Below are 18560 nucleotides of genomic sequence, written 5' to 3' on the forward strand. Positions count from 1 at the left end.
TTTTCCAGTATGGGGGAAAAAGTGTAATAGATCACAAGTGTGACTCAAAGTAGTGGAAAAGAACTTTTTAAAATTACAAGTATATGAAAAGTTGTAATTTTATTCCACCCTGAATCATATTAAGCAGTACCATCCTGCCTTTTTTACATCCCATTCAATGCACTGAAACTGTTCATGAAAAATGTAGTATCATAGAATCATAGAATCATAGAATGACCTAGGTTGAAAAGGACCATAATGATCATCTGCTTTCATCCCCCCTGCAGTGTGCAGGGTTGCCAACCTCTAGACCAGGCTGCCCAGGGCCATGTCCAGCCTTACTTTGAAAGCCTCCAGGGACTGGGCATCCACAGCCTCCTTGGGCAACTTGTTCCAGTGCCTCACCACCCTCTGAGTGAAAAACTTCCTCTTAATATCTAACCTAGATCTCCCCTGTCTCAGTTTAAAACCATTCCCCCTTGTACTATCACTACTATTACTCTAAAGGAAGGTCAGAAGATAGCTCTGGATGTCTACCTGCTTAACTTTCTATCTGATGACTCATAATCTTATTTTAGTCTTTCCCAGACAGAATTAAAAAAAAAAAACGACAACAAAAAAAACTGTTTACTGTTATTGTGTCAGTGCTATTGGCCTCCTCTTATGATTTCTTTCTCAACTTTTGCAGTCATTACTCCTCTGTCTTCCATTTCACCGTCTTTTGCTCCTCAAATCTCATTTTTCCTTTTGATGGCTATTTTTGGTTTCAGCTGTCATAATGCCAGCTGGAAGAGATGAGGCTGGTATTCTCTTTTGAGGAGTGTGAAATTAGTATCTATTAAAAACTTTCCACAGTCAGCAATCCAATTCCACAAGTTTCCTAACTCAGTGTCATCAGCTCCAATATTCCTGAGAAATGAAGCAGACAAGAAAGGTTATCATTTCAGAAGAAAAGGAGGAGAGCTGCTGGGGAAATACCATTCATTTGAAGAAAAGGGCTAACCCTATCAGATTAATCGTGCACTCCATGAAGAGCAGTGCAGGGTAATATAGTCAGGAAGCTGGCAAGGAGACTGGCATATGTATTTTGGACTAATGAAATCCTATTAAGATCTATGCACTTGGAAGTGTTCCTGGAGCACTGTGGCTAAGCATGGAGCATGGTAGCTTAGTCATCTTTCAGCAGAATGCAACTGCCTGCCTCACCAGTTCAGATGCAATAAGGCAGTTTTCCTAAGCAGATGTGTCTGAGACCTCAAGGGCATCAGAGCGTCTGAGATTCCTAACAACCCAGACAATCTGGCAGCAAATCTGTTTGACAAAGGGCTGCACAAAGGCAATAGCCAGCTCTGGAGTTGTTTCTCTCCTCCTATCATCACTTTGCTTGATGTCCTTCATTAAGACTAAAAAATGAAAATAATAAAGAGAAAAGGTCAGGCCAAGAATGAAGGGAGATTAAGAGATCCTTACAGGCTTCTGTACTATAGTCATTTGGCACATTGTTTATCTAGGGATAGTAAAACTGCAGGTAGATGAGTACTGAGATGCCTAGAGTTAAATGACAGTGGACTAAATAAACCATTCAGATTTTCAGCCGTACCACCCAAGCCAACGATGAGGGGCTTGGGATACAAATCACAAATGCTTTCCTTCAGCACTGACAGTGTGCTAACTTTTGTGAAAGGAGAATGTGTTTTCTTATCTAATTTATGCATAGAAGTGTTGATTTTGTGGATGGTATCTCAGAGTAAAGCAGCCTTTCTAGAGAAAGCATGTATTACCACTTCATTATACAGAGAACTAGCTTTGAGGGCAGCTTAAAGGCAGTTGCAAATGTCAAAATTCTACAATAGCAGTTAGGAAAAAGGTAGTTTTAAGTTATTGTCACAGCAGTAGCATAAGATTATAGGAAATCTTCATGTTAGGGTTTATCTGCAACCACTACTGTTTTCTGTCAGCTTTGCTGACATTTTCTGCTCCACTGTTTCAGTCAATATGATTTACAAGGAGAAAAGGACATGCTTAGAAGGCAGAGACATTTATGTGAATCTGTGAACTTGTTCCCCGTAGTGAAAGGGTTTCCATCTTCTCTTCCTTCAGGCCTTGAAGTGTGCTCTAATCTTATTTCATCCCATCTCACTGAGTAGTACTTATGCTAGGGAGAAAAAAAAGTGAAACATTTTGATTACTCATCCGAATTAAATTTGTTTTTGATTTTGAAAGTATGAATCAATAAGGAAGGTTTTTGAAAAACTGAAAATTGAAATTCCCTTTCTACAGGTTCAGCATGTTTGTTCTTCCTAGAGAAAACTGGCATTTTCAAACATTTTCGTTTCCATTTTCCATTTCACGTTACTTGGTCAAAGAAAAAGAGGACAAATTTTGCCAGTTCTTAAGCTATTCAATGTTAGTAGGAATGAAAAATCCTCTCTCTAATAAGAAGTCATGTTCTGCTTTATCCTGATTATTGCATTTTTTCAATACTCTCCACATGGTACAGTAGTTCTCTTGCAATTAAACTGTATGAGATGAAAGTTCTGGGGAAAAAGCGCAGAGGATGTGTATCTTATCCTTACCACTTGACACTTCTTAGTGGAAAGCTAGCACAAAGGGAAGGAGGAGCTGGAAGAGGCTAAAGGAAGGATCAAGATTATGATGCTTTTTTTTGCCAGAGTATGAAGATCATGAGCAGATTAGCTGATACACACATTTTGAGGGTATAAGTTCCTTCATTTCCCAAACACCATGTTTTCCTTTCCCAGATGAAGTCTAAGTACTTGATTTATGTGAGTTTTACTCACAGTGACAAATGCAAGAAGCTGTAGTTAACATTCAAGAAACATACATAATGCAAAAGCAAGAGAAATAGAAAAGCGCCAAGTGATCAGCTCCGTGACTTGTTTTCTCAGTCACTATGTTTGAACCCCACATAAATTCAAAAATATTTTTGCAATCCATGAAGACAAATATCTGTTGGTCAGCAGATGACCCCTGCTGGTGTGTAAAACAAAAATAATCTAAGACAACTCATTGATAGATTCAAATTTTAAAAAATCCTTTTTATTTCTTCAGTCTCCTTTGTGCATAGTTTCCTATGATTTGTGCTTCACTTTGACTTTGACTGCCATATCACTCCATCAACACTGCCTCTCAGCAATCTGCTTATCAAAGGTTTAAATATTGCTTTCCTTTCCTACACTTCTCTCCATAATCAACCACACTTCATTCATTTATCAATAGGACCTTCTCTGCTATCTGTGTCCAAAAATTTCCTTCTGATCATTATCAAACAACATTCTGGTGGTTTTGCTGTCTCCCTGTCAGTTTATTTGGAATAGCAACAGCTTCTGGGTCCAGCTCTTCTGGAAAATGTGTTGCGTTATCAAATTCAAACTTATATCATTATCAGTTAAGTTCTTCATTTTTTTGGTTTCTGTTTTTCCATTTTCTCCCATTTAATTTAGCCAGTGAACTAAGATTTTGACTTAATTGCTGAACTTTTCAGTTCATTTAATCAGTGATGCTGTGTAGTGGCATATAGGTGTGTAATTACTTTCTTCACACAGATGTCCTTCACTGCCTCTGAGTTTCTGTCTTGGTACTTCGAAAAATTCTGAAAGTCCTGAATTCCATTTTTGGAAATAACATGGGATCTCTGCTTCTTAAAATCACACTTGGGCCAAAAATCTTCAATCTAATTGGCTTCTGTTGTGATGAGACTCAATTTGCTCTCTTTCCTTTTGTTCTTCTGAGTTGCCACTTCAGGTCCTTCACAGCCACCAGAGTGAATGATGCCGTTGCTTGATTTTGTCAGCACAGTATCTCCTAACATGTTCCTTTTACTTCCACACATATCTGACATGTCTTGATAAGGCTTTTGATTTTACTCATATTTTCCATCTTTAAATTGAATTTAATTTGACTTTGACCTAACTTGACCCTAAAAACTAACTTGTGGAGGAGTTCATCAGAAGTTTACTCTATTTGGCCAGCATGTGTGACATTTTCCTTTATCCACAGTCACTTCACTTCTCCAAGAAGAGTGCATCTGTTTTTCTGTTGGTATTGTCATTATAGTTCTACATGGTCTTCTTCACTATCTTCTCTTAGCAATTCATTCAACTTCTTCTCACCTGTATTCCTCCATGGAAAATGGGGTTGGCTGGTGAATTCACATCAATACACTAAATGAAGCTTATTTATTTAACTTGATTATATTAATCTAACAAGTTAGATCAGCTGTTCATCTGCAATTCACAAAGCATCTTACCTATTCTTTTCTGTACATGATATCGCACACAATTTCCTCTCTAGAAATTACAAGTTCTACACTGTTAATTATGTTGTTCTTATGCATTGTAGATATCTCTTGGGTATCCAGGATGTGACTTTCCTCTTGTATTTGCATATTTAATTAGATTGCTCAAGATAGGTATTTGTGATGTAAGCCCACTGGACTACACAGCAGTATACTGTTGTCTCTGTTGGTAGGAGGTTCCACATTCAACATCAGTTCTGCCTGGTGCTTCCCCAAGCCTCGCCCTGCTGCTCTGAAGCTGGTGTGTGAGCTCAGTCATGGTCCATAACAGAGAGTAAAATTCCAAAACTAAAACCCTTATTTGCCTCAAATAACTGCTAAAATCTTGTCACTTTGGATTACATTTTATCTTGCCTTCCAGCTTCTTGTTAGGTTTAAAAGTGCATGTTCCCTATAGTAAACTTTGTGCAGCCTATAATGTGCCCCAGAATTTTCATTTCTTCCATCTTAAAGTGTTGATGTGTTAGTCTCCAGCAACATTTCTGCCTTAGGGGCCTTCACCTTAATCACATTTTGGTTGTATTAACTCTGTGGCCTAAACAGTTCTGTCCTTTCCTCTGTCTCAGTACATCTATGGCTAGATGTAGCCATTTCTGAAGCTGAAATACTATTTTTTCTAAATTTGGTTTTAAGCAAACAACTAAAATCTGAGGATGGTGTTACATTAGCCAGAACCTCTCAAGAATAATACTTCCTCCATGAACTTTAAATTAGATGCTGAAAGTGATAACAAAAAAATTACATAAGCAAACAAATAATGTTATATATGCATTTCCAGTTAGTGTTCGATACCTGTTATTCTGTCACAAAGTTTTCAGTCTGTGGAAATACACTCAAGTGTACACAGAGCAAACGGGATTGTCTATTTTTTTCTCTTCTTGCATTGAATTTTATTGCACACCTGAGTATGGAGGGAATGAAACCTTGTGGAATCTACTTCCTAAAATGGTTTATCTTTGATTTTGTCTTTAATTTGATTTCATTATGGCCTGATGACCTTCACAGCTTCAAGGAGACCTGCAGGCAGGAATTAACAGGAGTCTGAGAGTATGCATGAGGGAGGACATGCTGCCAATACTTTATTTTCATGTGGAGAGGTCTGTATATATTTTGTGAGAGAGGAAGTTCAGAACCAGTAGTTGTAACACTGACACGATACCATTATTTAGAAGGAGTAGCACTGATGGATTTTAACTTGGAAAACTATGTAAATTTGGTATTGTCATTGTGAGGTCTTTCCCACCTCCTTTTTTAATTAAATAATTAAGAGAATAAACAGCAGTTGCATATCAGCACGGAGAAATAGTATATGTGCATTTTTCTTAATATGATTCAGCTAAAAATATACTAAAAAAAGAGAAAAGATTATTACATAGTTAAGGCACTAGGTAGGAATGTAGACATCTCAAATTGAATCCCACTAGTGCTACAGATTTTCTCTGTGACCTTGAACAAATCACTTAATCTCTCTCTACCTTTGTTCTTTATTTATTTTTAAACTATGATGATAATTTTGTCTTACTATTTATACTGCAAATTCCTTTTACTCTGTTTTATATGACTCTTGTTGTAATAAGGATCTTACTTAAAAATTCTTATTATAGATCTGCTTATATCTACATGAAAATCAGGTTGGTCTGTTTGTATACAGCCATGACCTGGCTGTATAAAGAGTTACTATTGCTATTAGCACACCAGAAGTGTTACAGACTCAGCCAGACTCAAGGCTCCAGTGAAGCAATGTAGAGATGATCGGCTGGACTTACAAAGGCCTTCTCTGTAGCAGTAAATTAAATGTGTTCAGGACTGACTATTCTACCACCATGATGACAGCCATTATGGAGTGACCTATATCCACATCATTTATCTCACCTAGCACTAAGACAGGCAGGCTACAGGCATACTAGCTTTTGGGGCTGTGTGGTTTCAGGCTTGCACTAGTTTCCAAACTGTATAGAGTCCTGTGAGAGTTTCCTGGGCCAAAAATTTCACAGCATGGGCAGGACAAAGAAACATTTGCAGGCTCATTTAGCAGTGGACAGTCACACCTTATACAAACAGTAACCACCCTGCTTCTTTGTACAGATACGTGCTTGTAATAATTTCTCTGACTTGATGTAAGTCCTAAGGTTGGGGAAAAAAAGGAAGTGAGCTTTACTAGCATTAAAACATTAGAGACTTGACATAAAAAAATTAATCAAAATAAATCCAGTTAAAATTCAGAAGGAAAAACAAAACAAAAACAAACAAACAACAACAACAAAAAAAAACAGTTTCTGTTGAAACTGCTCCATAATACATTAAATATTCCCATGTCCAGGCAGTGAGAATGTGAATTAATATATCTTTGTTTATATAATAAGAATATATCAAGAAGATCAATTTGGTGACTAAAGCATTAATCTGACTGATAGGACATAAGGCTTTACATCTTATTTAAAGATGTAGAACTGTTGGAGTGGGAGAGGAGGGCCACAAAGGCACTCTGTCATGAAGGAAGGCTGAGGGAGCTGGACTCGTTTATCTTGGAAGAGAGAAGGTTCCAGGGAGACCTAGCTGCAGCTTTCCAGTACATACTGAGAGCTTATAAACAAGAGGGGGACCAATTTTTACATGGCCAGATAGTGATAGGACAAGGGGGAATATCTTTAAACTAAAAGAGGATAGATTTAGGTTGGATGTCAGGAAGAAACTCTTTACTCAGAGGGCGGTGAGGCAGTGGCACAGGCTGCCCAGAGAAGCTGTGGATGCTCCATCCCTGGAGGTGTACCTCCTGTACAACAGTACCTTTGTACTGTTGTCAAAAAAATGTCCTTGCACCCATCCCAGCTGCACTCTTCACAGATCTACCACCTAAAGCTTGCTGGCACAGATCAGGAAATAAATTATTCAATTTCTGTCCAGCTCGCTCTCTAATAATATAATAGAAATACAGTAAGCAGGTCCCACACACTGTCGGCACAAAACCTGCAAGCCCAGTGTCTGATCTTATTACATGTCTACAAAGCCAAGCCCTTCATTGTGGCTATTATATAGTCCTAGTGTGTGGAGCTGAATCATTACTTTCAGAATTATCTCCCTAGCCGAGGTACACTGCCTGGTGTTGCTATGTGGGAAAGAGAAAGAGTGGTAAACAAAGTTTTAACTACTCATTTTGTAGTTTGAAAAGATTGTTGGCAATGTAACTCGATCACTTGCAACTGATGGAAGGCCTGTTACTAAACATTACACTGCATATTGCTTACTGATGAGAGCTTTACATGTTCTTCTCTCTGCAGACTGAAGAAGTCCTGAAGATTGATGGAGGGCCATGCTATTCAAACAGCAGGTGTTGCTGAGACAGAAGCTCTTTGTGCTAGGCAGCCTTGCTATTGGAAGCCTCCTATATCTAGTTGCCAGAGTTGGGAGCTTGGATAGGTAAGTTGTTCACTAGCTGCTCTCTTAATTGCAAATGAACTCAGATTGCCTGAGCTTTTCTTTACAGGGTCTATCTCTTTTTCTTTTTTCATTTTTTAGCTTCTATTCATGTACAGAAAAGCCATCCACTCCAGTACTGATATTCATTACTCTTTCCTTCCGTTTGTAGAAGAGGAAAACAAAGTTGCAGGTCATCCCTGTCAAAGTATTTCTGTCTGTCCATTTGTATTCTAAGCACACTGACGCTTATTTTCAGAGAAGAAATAAAACAACATCCAGTAAAAATATCATTAGAGTAGCTCATTTTTTGTCTCTGCGCATCTGTGTGTTGACCTCTACTTTCAGCAAAACAGTTTTGATGTATTTATATATCATCTTCCTAAATTTATGAGCAAGCAATTAATGTGCTACAGTGGCAGTTAAAATTAAGTATGAGTCTGCAGAGTAGCTCGTCAAGTTTTAAATACTATTTCATTTGAAAGATTGCTGCAGGGCTTGAGAATTTTTTAACTACATTAATTAGCCAGTATTTTCTGGAATTGAAAGCGCCAAATAAAGATTGTCTCTGCAAGTGATTTCCTGGAGAGCAGTAGAAAATCCAGGAGAGGAAATCAAAGAGTATTTGGTACTTTTGATCAGGTTGATATTTGACTGGTTATTGAAAGTGTGACAGTGGCGCTACCCACAATGACCATGCTTTTTCTGCCACCTTCACAATGGCCCAGGACTGCTCTGGTAGGTGCTGCACAAGGACAGCATAGAAAAGGTTGTTTTGAAAGAATGAATGAAAAAAGACTTCAGGATTTCCAGAAGCTGGCTCATAGCTTTTGAGTGCTAGTGTTGTTTCAGTGGTCTTCTTTTAAATGATGGAAAATATTAGTGGAGTTCAAAACTGTGACACTATGATATCTAGCATCCACTGTACTCCATCTCAAGTCAAAGGCTGCCTTCTTCAGTTTACAACCCAATTTCAGAAGAAGAGGGATATTATGTTGTCAACTGGGAGTAAATGGATTGGAAATTAAGCCCCAAGATTTATAGTCTTCTTCCTCTGGTGGCCAAAGCATCTCTGATGCTTCAGAGGTGAAAACTTCTGTGACTACAGAGATTCTGGAAATGGACACAGAATTCCTTATTAGTCCCTGAAACAGTATGTTTTATACAGGGAGGCATAAAATCTAATTAACCTTATGCTATTATCTATGCTTGCACATCAATAGAATTTACTGATAGCCATAAAATTATCTTGCTACAGTATTTGACTCATTGACCTCCTGAAGCACTGAATTCCACAGTTTTCATATATAACGTTGCCACTGGAAGTAAAACCCTCATTTTCTTTTCTTCCATTACCTAATGTGTAAAATACCACACTAGCAAAAAGAAGCCCTTTATTTGGACTCATGAAAAAAGAGAGAAAGCATAGAAAGCTTGAGACAGATGAACTGACTCAAAAAGTTCTGTCGCACTATGACCCAAGCCAAACTTGAACAAGAGAGTTGGGTATTGCTCATTGCTGGGGATGTCTCAGGAATTATTTGCGTTCCCTTAGGAAATTATCAATAGCTTATCTGATTCATTGAGTCATAAAGTCTGATAAGCTAAGTACCTCCCTCCAGAGGAGGCCCCTGTCCTCGAGATCATGAATGAAATTCACATGTGGAAGGTCAACAAAATTTTGTCCCTAATCATTCTGGGAAAATTAGTGAGTCTTCAAGATGCTTAGCTTTCTCACTGGGATTATGGGGAGCCTCCATGCCCAATTTTGACGTTTTGAACTGCTGGAACCAGGCTTGTGATATTTTATCACCGTGACATCTGCATTGGAAGCAAATAAGCAGCTATTCTGGATCAGGAGTGACAGTGCATGCAGCATCACTACTTGTTGTTACGACTTCCCAGCCTTATTTTAGCTGTTTAGCTACTTGTCAAAAAAATATCTTTCTGAGATGAATTGCTCTACACTGGATTTTCTCAAGAAGAAGACTCAGAGAAGAAAAATATTAATATAAATATTTGCATCTTGGTATTCCGCTACCAAGAGGTGACAACCTGTTTAATCTTAAGACAGTCAAGATCTTTTATAGGACATTTTTATTGTTTGGAGAGGAAAAGAAAGGGGAAAGGATAATGAAGTGTAAAGTGTTGAGGAAGGACTTTTAAGCACATCCAACCCTTCTCTTTGGCTAGAGGATATCTTGAGTATTTGTTTACTTTTAAAGGAAGCAACCCTGTTTGACAAGCTGTTGTGTTATACTGAAGGCAGTGCTATCTTTTTGAGGAAAAAAGATAAAATTAGTTGAGATGCGTCTGGAACTGCTGTTGTGGAACATTTTTGCTTGAAAACAAATCACAAATACACAGAAGGAGAGGGAAGAGAAGAAGAGAGAGAGGTATTGCAGCTTCTGGTTTTTATGCTTGTAACTGTCACCTCCTCACTGCAGAATGACTATTAACTGCCCCACCACTGCTTGATTAAATTGTACCACTGTCAAGTTAAGACATTGTTTTCAGATGTTTAGTTTGTTGAGTTGGTTGGTTTGGTTTAGTTCTCTTTTTATTGCCAATTTGAGTCAATGTTGCAATAATACAATTTTTGTGACCAACTCAGACTCTTATTTGGTAGACAGCAAAAAGCTAACAAAGAGAACAGAGTGGAAACTTGAGAAAACAAACAACAACAGGAACTCACTTCTCCTCACACTTTGTTGTTAGTGTGCACAACTTAGATAAAGCTCATGTGAACTCTGCAATCTCATCTAGGATGTTTCTTCAGTTCTGTCTGAACAGAGTATATCTAAGGATTTAGATAGTGAAGGAAACAGCTATTGGGTCAGCTGGGGTCTTACCTTTTTACTTTGTCCCAGCCATCCATTGTCCTAGCATCAGTGTCAGATTAGAGACTCCAACAAGCAGTGATGGATGGAAAAGCCAAAAAGAAATAAATGATTCTGTCCTGAAAGCAGGGTTTGACTAATATACAGTAAATGAATGAGGGGCCACATACTGAGGAACCAGAATAAATACTGAATACCTAAACAGCTACTAATGAGCACTGCCCATCTGGTATACCAGCTGAGGCAGGGGTCCTGTGAAAAATAATAGCATGTGGTCGTGTAATTTAAAAACAGTATAATAATATCTATGCACAGCAAGCTCATATTAAAATTGCCTAGGCAACCTTTGTTCTTACATATCTTAAATTTTGGAGATCATGGCTCTGCAAATTTATTAATATTTTTTTCTGTAGGACTGGAAGCTCTCTCTACATGCCAGTTTCATCTTCAGTGTAACATTGTCTTGTGTAATGACAAAAGCAATGTTTGGGAGTGGAAGTGAAGGCTTATTCAAGGTTCTGTTGTAGCAAAATTTAAATGATTCTCTTACTAAATCAATTCTTAACGTTCACTGACATCAAATATGAGAAGGAAGAATTTGAATAGTAGAAAATAAGTGAAATAATTGAAGATGAATACAAAAGAATAACGCAAACGTCATACAGGAGCAATAGAAAAAAAAGATTAAAGCACAAAGGGTCATTCAGTGAGAAGATGCACAAGTGATGATAAGAAAATGATAGCTGTAATGATGCAATAAAAATATTTTTGAAAATTTGTCTTGCTGTTCTTTCCATGTCTCTGCTGATCATGCCTGTTTCAGAACCCTGGTCTTTCTGATTCTGTCCCAGGAATAATACTGGGTATACTCTAAACAGAATGGCAAATATTGAGGGGTGATGCCTAGAAAGCTATTTGTAATCCTTTTTGTTCCTCTTCACTATAAAGGCTAACCCTGAATCAGCAGTTACTGAAGTCAACACAATAGGAAGTTATAGAAAATAACTCAGGCTAGAATAGACCAAGCGTTGGAAAGACGGGACTTAGATGAACTTGATTTTCAGATCAAAATGGCCAAATAAAACTCATCTTAGAATGCTTTAAAAACTGCTGAAGCAATCTCAAAGCAATCAGTAATGTGGGAGGTGAGGTAAGGCTCAAGAAGCTCAAAGAACAATAATCTTAGTTTCTTTGAGCAGAAGAGTAGAGAAGGGGGATACTCAGCCAGAACACAGAGTAATAACAGAATAAATAAACTGTTTACACTAATTACTAATCTCCGGCAGAATAAAATAAAAGTTGAAAGACACCACATTGCAAAAGGTTTCTGTGAGCATTGTGAGCTTGACTTAAGAGCTGCCATCTGTTTACAAATATATTTTCTGTTGATTGCAGACTGCAGCCCCTCTGCCCCATCGATGGTCGATTCGGACCCCGCAGCCAGGATGAAATCCCGCTGCGAGCTCTGCAGTTCAAGCGAGGGCTACTCCATGAGTTCCGAAAGGGCAATGCCACGAAGGAGCAAATACGACTGCACAATCTGGTTCAGCAGCTTCCCAAGGCCATCATCATTGGAGTACGGAAAGGAGGCACACGTGCACTGTTAGAGATGCTGAATCTTCACCCTGCAGTGGTCAAAGCTTCTCAAGAGATTCATTTCTTTGACAACGATGAGAACTATGCCAAGGGGATTGAGTGGTACCGGAAAAAAATGCCTTTTTCTTACCCTCATCAAATAACAATTGAGAAAAGCCCTGCATATTTTATCACTGAGGAAGTACCTGAAAGGATTTACAAAATGAACTCATCTATCAAATTATTGATCATTGTCAGGGAACCCACCACAAGAGCTATTTCTGATTACACTCAGGTGCTGGAAGGCAAGGAAAGAAAGAACAAAACTTACTACAAATTTGAAAAGCTGGCTATTGATACTAATACCTGTGAAGTGAACACTAAGTACAAGGCAGTGAGAACCAGCATCTACACAAAACACCTGGAGAGATGGTTAAAATATTTCCCAATTGAGCAGTTTCATATCGTAGATGGAGACCGGCTCATCACAGAACCACTGCCGGAACTCCAGCTGGTCGAGAAGTTCCTAAATCTTCCTCCAAGGATAAGTCAGTACAATTTATACTTCAATGCCACCAGAGGGTTTTATTGCTTGCGATTTAACATTGTCTTTAATAAGTGCCTGGCAGGTAGCAAGGGACGCATTCATCCAGAGGTGGACACCTCTGTCATTACCAAATTGCGCAAGTTCTTTCATCCTTTTAATCAAAAATTTTACCAGATCACTGGGAGAACATTTAACTGGCCCTAACTTAAACTTCATACAACATTTTCGGATGCATCTGAGACATGCAGCAATGTCTCTGCTAAAATATGCACTTTTCACAGACATGGTATCAAAGTAACATTTTTCATGCATACGTGTACATATGCAATGTGTGACCAAATATACAGTGGGATCAATTTTTTCTACTGAATAGTAGCTAAAATAAATTTACCGTCAGCATAGTTGCATCTTTTAAGATATACTAATGAAGGAAAAAGAGGTACGTAGGGAAATAAAGTCAGACAGCATTAAAAGGGTCAGTGTTCCTCTTGCTTGAAGTTTTTATGTGACGTACTTATTGATCTAAGCAGAACGTCAGTTTATGCCATGCAATTTCATGTCAAAAGTCTGTGAATCTGTGAGAAAGCATAATATTCAGGCTATATTAGGTATGTATATTGCTGAAGGAATACTGACACTTTAAATACCATGCTGAATTTTTACAATGAGAGTGGATAGTACTATTTTCTTATTATTTGAAATTAATATCTCATTAAACTACATTGGTTTGGAGTTCCTGTGGTGAGTTTGCACTATTGTTTTATTGTATGGACCATAGTGTCACTTGTAGCATGTCAATCATGTGTCAAAAAAAGTCAAATAACTTTTTCTTCTATGATTGAGTGTCGACAAAGACAAACATCATGTACATAGTGTACAATGTTTGTAAATACTGGTTTCACACTAAGTAATTCTATTTTGTAAACTGAATATGGCTATTTAATTTATTGTGAAAATTAAATTTATTGTGGTATTTAAAAATGGAATGGATTAAAATTACCTATATGTGCAACCTTTATTCACCTTTCTTTGATGTATGTCAGTGCAGTTCCTTAGACTTGAGAAATCATGGTCATGTGCGTGCAAGAGTTGCATGTGTAAAGCTGGTTCCTGAACAGTTGAGAAAACTGATACATGAGGTGATGATGAGTTTATTAAAAAACCCAACCATCTGGGAATATGGTGTTATATACAGCTCAAAGAACATTATTGCTGTTCTGTTACAGCACTTTGCAATAATTAATTCAATTTCAGTAGCCCATGAGGCTAAAGAACTCCAAAAGATTACCATAACCAGAAAAACAGAGCAGCCATTAAAACCAAAATAACAGATAGACAAAGTAGATTAGAAGTGCTACAGAGATTTCATCACAGGAAGCCAGTCATGTTTCAGAAGTCAGGGAAAACTGTTGCGATACCTCTGCTTTTATCTGATAACACCTGCATCTGCTCAGAAACAACCACAGTCTTGCTAGTACTGGTATAAACAGGTAGCTCAGCTCATGTTTCCATTCAGTAAGTGACAATAAATTAGCACAGAAAGTGAGTGTTTTAATGCTTTATGCATTTTATGACCCTTAAGGATTAATATCAAAAACAGTAAGAGTATTTGAAAAATACATTCTAAGATAAGAAAGAAAAAAAGAGAGAGAAAAAGAAAACTAGCCTCTAAAGATTGATAGGGACACAGATTTTGGAAGGTATCCAGAACATCTGAAAATTCTGAGCTATGATAGCAGAGTAGTTAGTAGTTCAGATTATAGTAAGATCAAGTTTTCTTTGTGGTTTGTTTATCTTGCTCAGTGATTTGGAAGCATCAGTTTTCTAAATAAGTGATTTTTAAATCTCTAGTGAGAGATTGCTACTTGTCTTGCTGTATCTTTAATCATATGTGCTAGCACTGTGAGCAACGTGCCCTTTCTTCATGCTGATTCAGAGTCTTGCCAACACAACACAGTAGAGCATATGTGGAATTTTCCTCAGCAGCTATAATACTACACACTGTTTTCCTGCACAACAGCTATTTATCGTGCCCACGTCCATACATAAAGACTGAGGCATTTAACTCACCTAACAGCACTCAAAAAGAAGACTTTACGTATTCTAAAATTTGCCCAATCTTCAGATAAACAGTCAGATTCCAGATGGCTTTTGTGATACTTATTGGCTTAAGGTAGTCTTGTCTACAAGCTCCAGTAAAGGGCTGAGACTTATTTGCCATATGAAAGGGATGAGTAAGGCCAAAGGTACTTCAGACCTTAACATACACATCTGAGATGAACATTTCCCTGCATTGTCCAGAAAAAAAATCACAGGGACTAGTTTAGAAGGTAAAGATGACTCATGAAAGTCAGCTGGATTTATCTCCAGCTTCTCATTTGCAATCTTGGAGATACATGGAGTAAAGTAGGCATTATCTTAAGCAGATCTGGTGCAAAAAAAGCACAGAGAAATAATGGGGAGAAAGAGGGATCAGAGGCATCGCAATGTGTTAAGAAGTCTAAAAGAGTAGGATGCTGATTATCTTTCACTGAGACTTCAGTGCAATGTCCTTGAGTCTTTTTGACATTACCTAGCAAGAAGAAAATTTGAGACCCAGTTCTTAATACACCAGTCCAACACACCACCCAAAGCACACTTGTAGGTTAATGGGGATTTTGCTGCAGTATTCATAACTGGTTTGAAAAGTTTTGACCTTATGGTATTTACCTCCTTGGGAACAATTTGTGAATAACTCACTTCAGCCTCTTTGCTTTGCTTCCAAAATCCTGGGTGAATCATTTCTATTCAAACAGATCATGAGTGTTCAGTCTGGGAAGAATGCTCAGAGCTTGAGTGTATGATTGCAGTGATGCACAGTTATATGAAGTTGCAGCTGTTAACATATGTCATTCAAGTTCTCTAAATACACTGCACCATTTGTATTTTCTGTACTGTAAAATTGCAGGCTTCATAGTTCTGATAAATGTTTGCATTAAAACTTCTAATATTTCTGTGCATTTTTATCAGATTGTCCCAGCTGCTATTTAAACTCTATAGAACAACAATTTGTAGCATAAAAGAAAATGAAATATAGATTTAAAATTGTATTTTCAGAAATCAGTATATAGATAGCTAAAGGACTGGCATTTGGAGATCAGTGATTCATTTAACATTAACCCATTACGCTGTGTTTTCTTAAGGAAAGCAGAAAAAGCAAGATAAAAATGTATTTACCATATTATAATGGCATGTTTTTTTCCTGATGACTAAGAATACAAGAGAGACAAGGTTTGCAGCAGGATATTCCATGAGAGTAGTCCAAGATCTACCTTCACCATTAATGTTCTTTTGACATCAGTGTCACACAGACCACAGGAAAGGTGCAAGCCCAATATCACAAAGCCAGTCCAATCATTGATCAAAGCCAAGCTGGGGAATTGCTACTGACCTAACTCCTGTTTGGAGTCTGTGCTCCCAAAATTGGGAGCCCTCTAATCAGAGAAGATAAGGACTACTGCCCAAGGGAGTCTGTTCCATGCCAACTACCCTCTGGTGAAGAACCTTTCCCTAACCCCCACCCTGACCCTCCCTTTTCTTACTGTGCTTGTCAACTCCAAAGGAACTGACTGGCTACCAGGTTAAAGTGTTAAAGCTGTTAATCTTCTATTTCAGTGTCACCATTTAGAATCTACTATGTAAGATTTACTTCATAGAGGAGAAAAAATGATTTGAAAACCTTGGCAACATAGATCTAATGAGTCTCAGATTGCCAAAAGGACTTGATTTTTGTTACTTTAAACTTATGCGCATTACTGAAAAAGAGATGTGCCCAGGCTAACCAAAATCACTATGAGCAGACTTTTCTTCTGTTTATGAGTTTCTCTGTGAAGATGCTCTGTGTGCAATACCGACTGATCAGCTCTGGCTAATCTGTTCTTTAAAGCCTGATTTACCTTCTGACAACCTTACAATAGATAAAATAAATCCACTTTCAAAACTAACAGCTATCGCTATCTTAATTTACATTTATAGAGAAAGAAATTGCACTTCTTTCTGCAGTAGTACACTGATGAAGGAGTCAAGCCCTTAGCAAACATCCATGTGTTATCAGTCTGGATACCAGCCTTTTTCCTAGGGCTTGAATTGACAAGTGCAAGAAAAGCACAGAAAAGACTAGAACACCGTCATCCATCTGCTGCACCTTGCTCAGCATATGGTATATAAGGTTACCTGCTGTTCTGAGATACCCATTACAACAGGCAGTGGTGTGACTTGAGGAGATGATGTGGACCAAGCTACCTGATTCTTTTTAGTTTATACCCTGCTTTGTTTCTTTTCAGCTTTGTCTCTATTCACCTTTGTATCTGCTACATCAAAGCGCACAGTGATTCACAGCTCTCACTGAAATGTAAGTCTGGTGAGACAGAAAAGAAACATCAGCAGAGGTTGTCACAAAGAGGTACAGTATTTGCCACTGATTGCAGAGAAAGACTCTGGCATGCAGCATTTAATCTTGTTGATGGCTTTGTGCTTAGCTGATTCCTTCTAGCGATTTTTAAAATAATCTTTCACCACCAGCAATGGTCAGTGCTTCAGAAGGCTAATGCTTCTGTGAAAATGTCCTGGTTATTGATTGAGATTCAAGCAAAATATGAAATGTCTATACTTTGAGCAGGCTGCCATCCTTCTATACATTACATACGCTGTACATATAACCATAGCAAATCATAGGATGTGACAAAGAAACAATGCCAATTCAAATCATCTAATATTATGCCTCAGGCTGATTAAATAAACAAAAAGAAGCATGACCCACTCCTGCACATCTTACTCCTGGCCTTAATTGCAAACAACTGTTTTGTAATGTATGAGGCCTTTGCCATCCAATTCCTTGGCTGATTTTCTAATGATGAAAGACTTTCCACTTCGTTGATCTGTGAAGGCATCGTTTCCATTCCAAGCCCATGGAGACAGAGAAGAATTAATTTACAATTCCCTACTATATCAAAAAAGTAATAGGCCTTTCATGAGAGGCGGGATGAACAGCAGCACTATTACCAACTTCATCTTCAAAAAAATCACTCAAACTGTTCCAAGCTTCTCAGTGTATCTCCACTAGTAATGAAGATTTAAAAACAGATAGATAGAAAAAAAATATTTTGCAATTTTGCATGGCTGTGATGTATCACAGTGCTTTGTAAAAAAGTAGCTTGGACTTACAGTGTTGATGAAGTGAAACCATCATTTGCCTTGAAAAAGGAAAAGTGACATGTTTAGTATACATTGAAATGCCAACCTGCCTCAGTGAGATAAAGGAAATAATAGTCTTCTTTGGTTAGGACAGTCTTCTAAGAGGTAGCCACATGTAATTATCATTACCATCAGTAGCAATTAGCAATGCATATCTAGTACCATGGGCAGTTAGTGTTACACCTTCGGGCTCATTTATATCGATTTGCTTTGAAGGCCCACAGGATTAACTGAAGGAAAAACTTGCACTCAGTGCTGATTAGGGAAAAAAAAGTCTACCTCTGTTTCAGTCCTGAAATTCAAAACTGCCATTTGCATGCATGTGGTCTGCCCCGGTGGCCTGCCAATTTGTTGATAACAAAAGAGGACAAGTACAGCAGCTCATACAGGTTCTTTCATAGTGGAGATCCAGTAAATTTTATTTTTGCCACATGGATTTTTCTTCAAACTGCTGCAAATTGATGTTAAATATTTCACAGCTATCATGTTCACTTCCAGTTCTGACACCTAGGTATTACAAGAAATTTGGAATATGGCAATTCAAGTACCTTATCAAGTCTTGAAACTACCTAAATAGTCTAGATTCCTAATTTTATTTTATTTTATTTTGTGGATTAGGATAGCAATCACAAAAAATACTATGTTACTTGATAAA

The 18560-nt window shown here is 37.8% G+C and overlaps 1 protein-coding gene across 6 annotated transcripts in view; it reads left to right on the top strand.

Annotated features, from left to right (window-relative positions):
• HS3ST5 (heparan sulfate-glucosamine 3-sulfotransferase 5) overlaps window positions 1–13685 on the top strand; it is a 193954-nt gene extending 180269 nt beyond the window's left edge. For all 6 annotated transcript variants that reach the window (XM_021391689.1, XM_021391686.1, XM_021391685.1 and 3 more), the window contains 2 exons: window positions 7576–7714; window positions 11947–13685. In XM_021391689.1, the coding sequence (XP_021247364.1) occupies window positions 7608–7714; window positions 11947–12877 (1038 nt within the window). In that variant the 5' untranslated portion in view covers window positions 7576–7607 and the 3' untranslated portion in view covers window positions 12878–13685. The remainder of the gene's footprint in view (window positions 1–7575; window positions 7715–11946) is intronic.

The sequence above is a fragment of the Numida meleagris genome, chromosome 3, assembly GCF_002078875.1.
Source record: "Numida meleagris isolate 19003 breed g44 Domestic line chromosome 3, NumMel1.0, whole genome shotgun sequence".
In the NCBI taxonomy this organism is placed as follows: Eukaryota; Metazoa; Chordata; class Aves; order Galliformes; family Numididae; genus Numida; species Numida meleagris.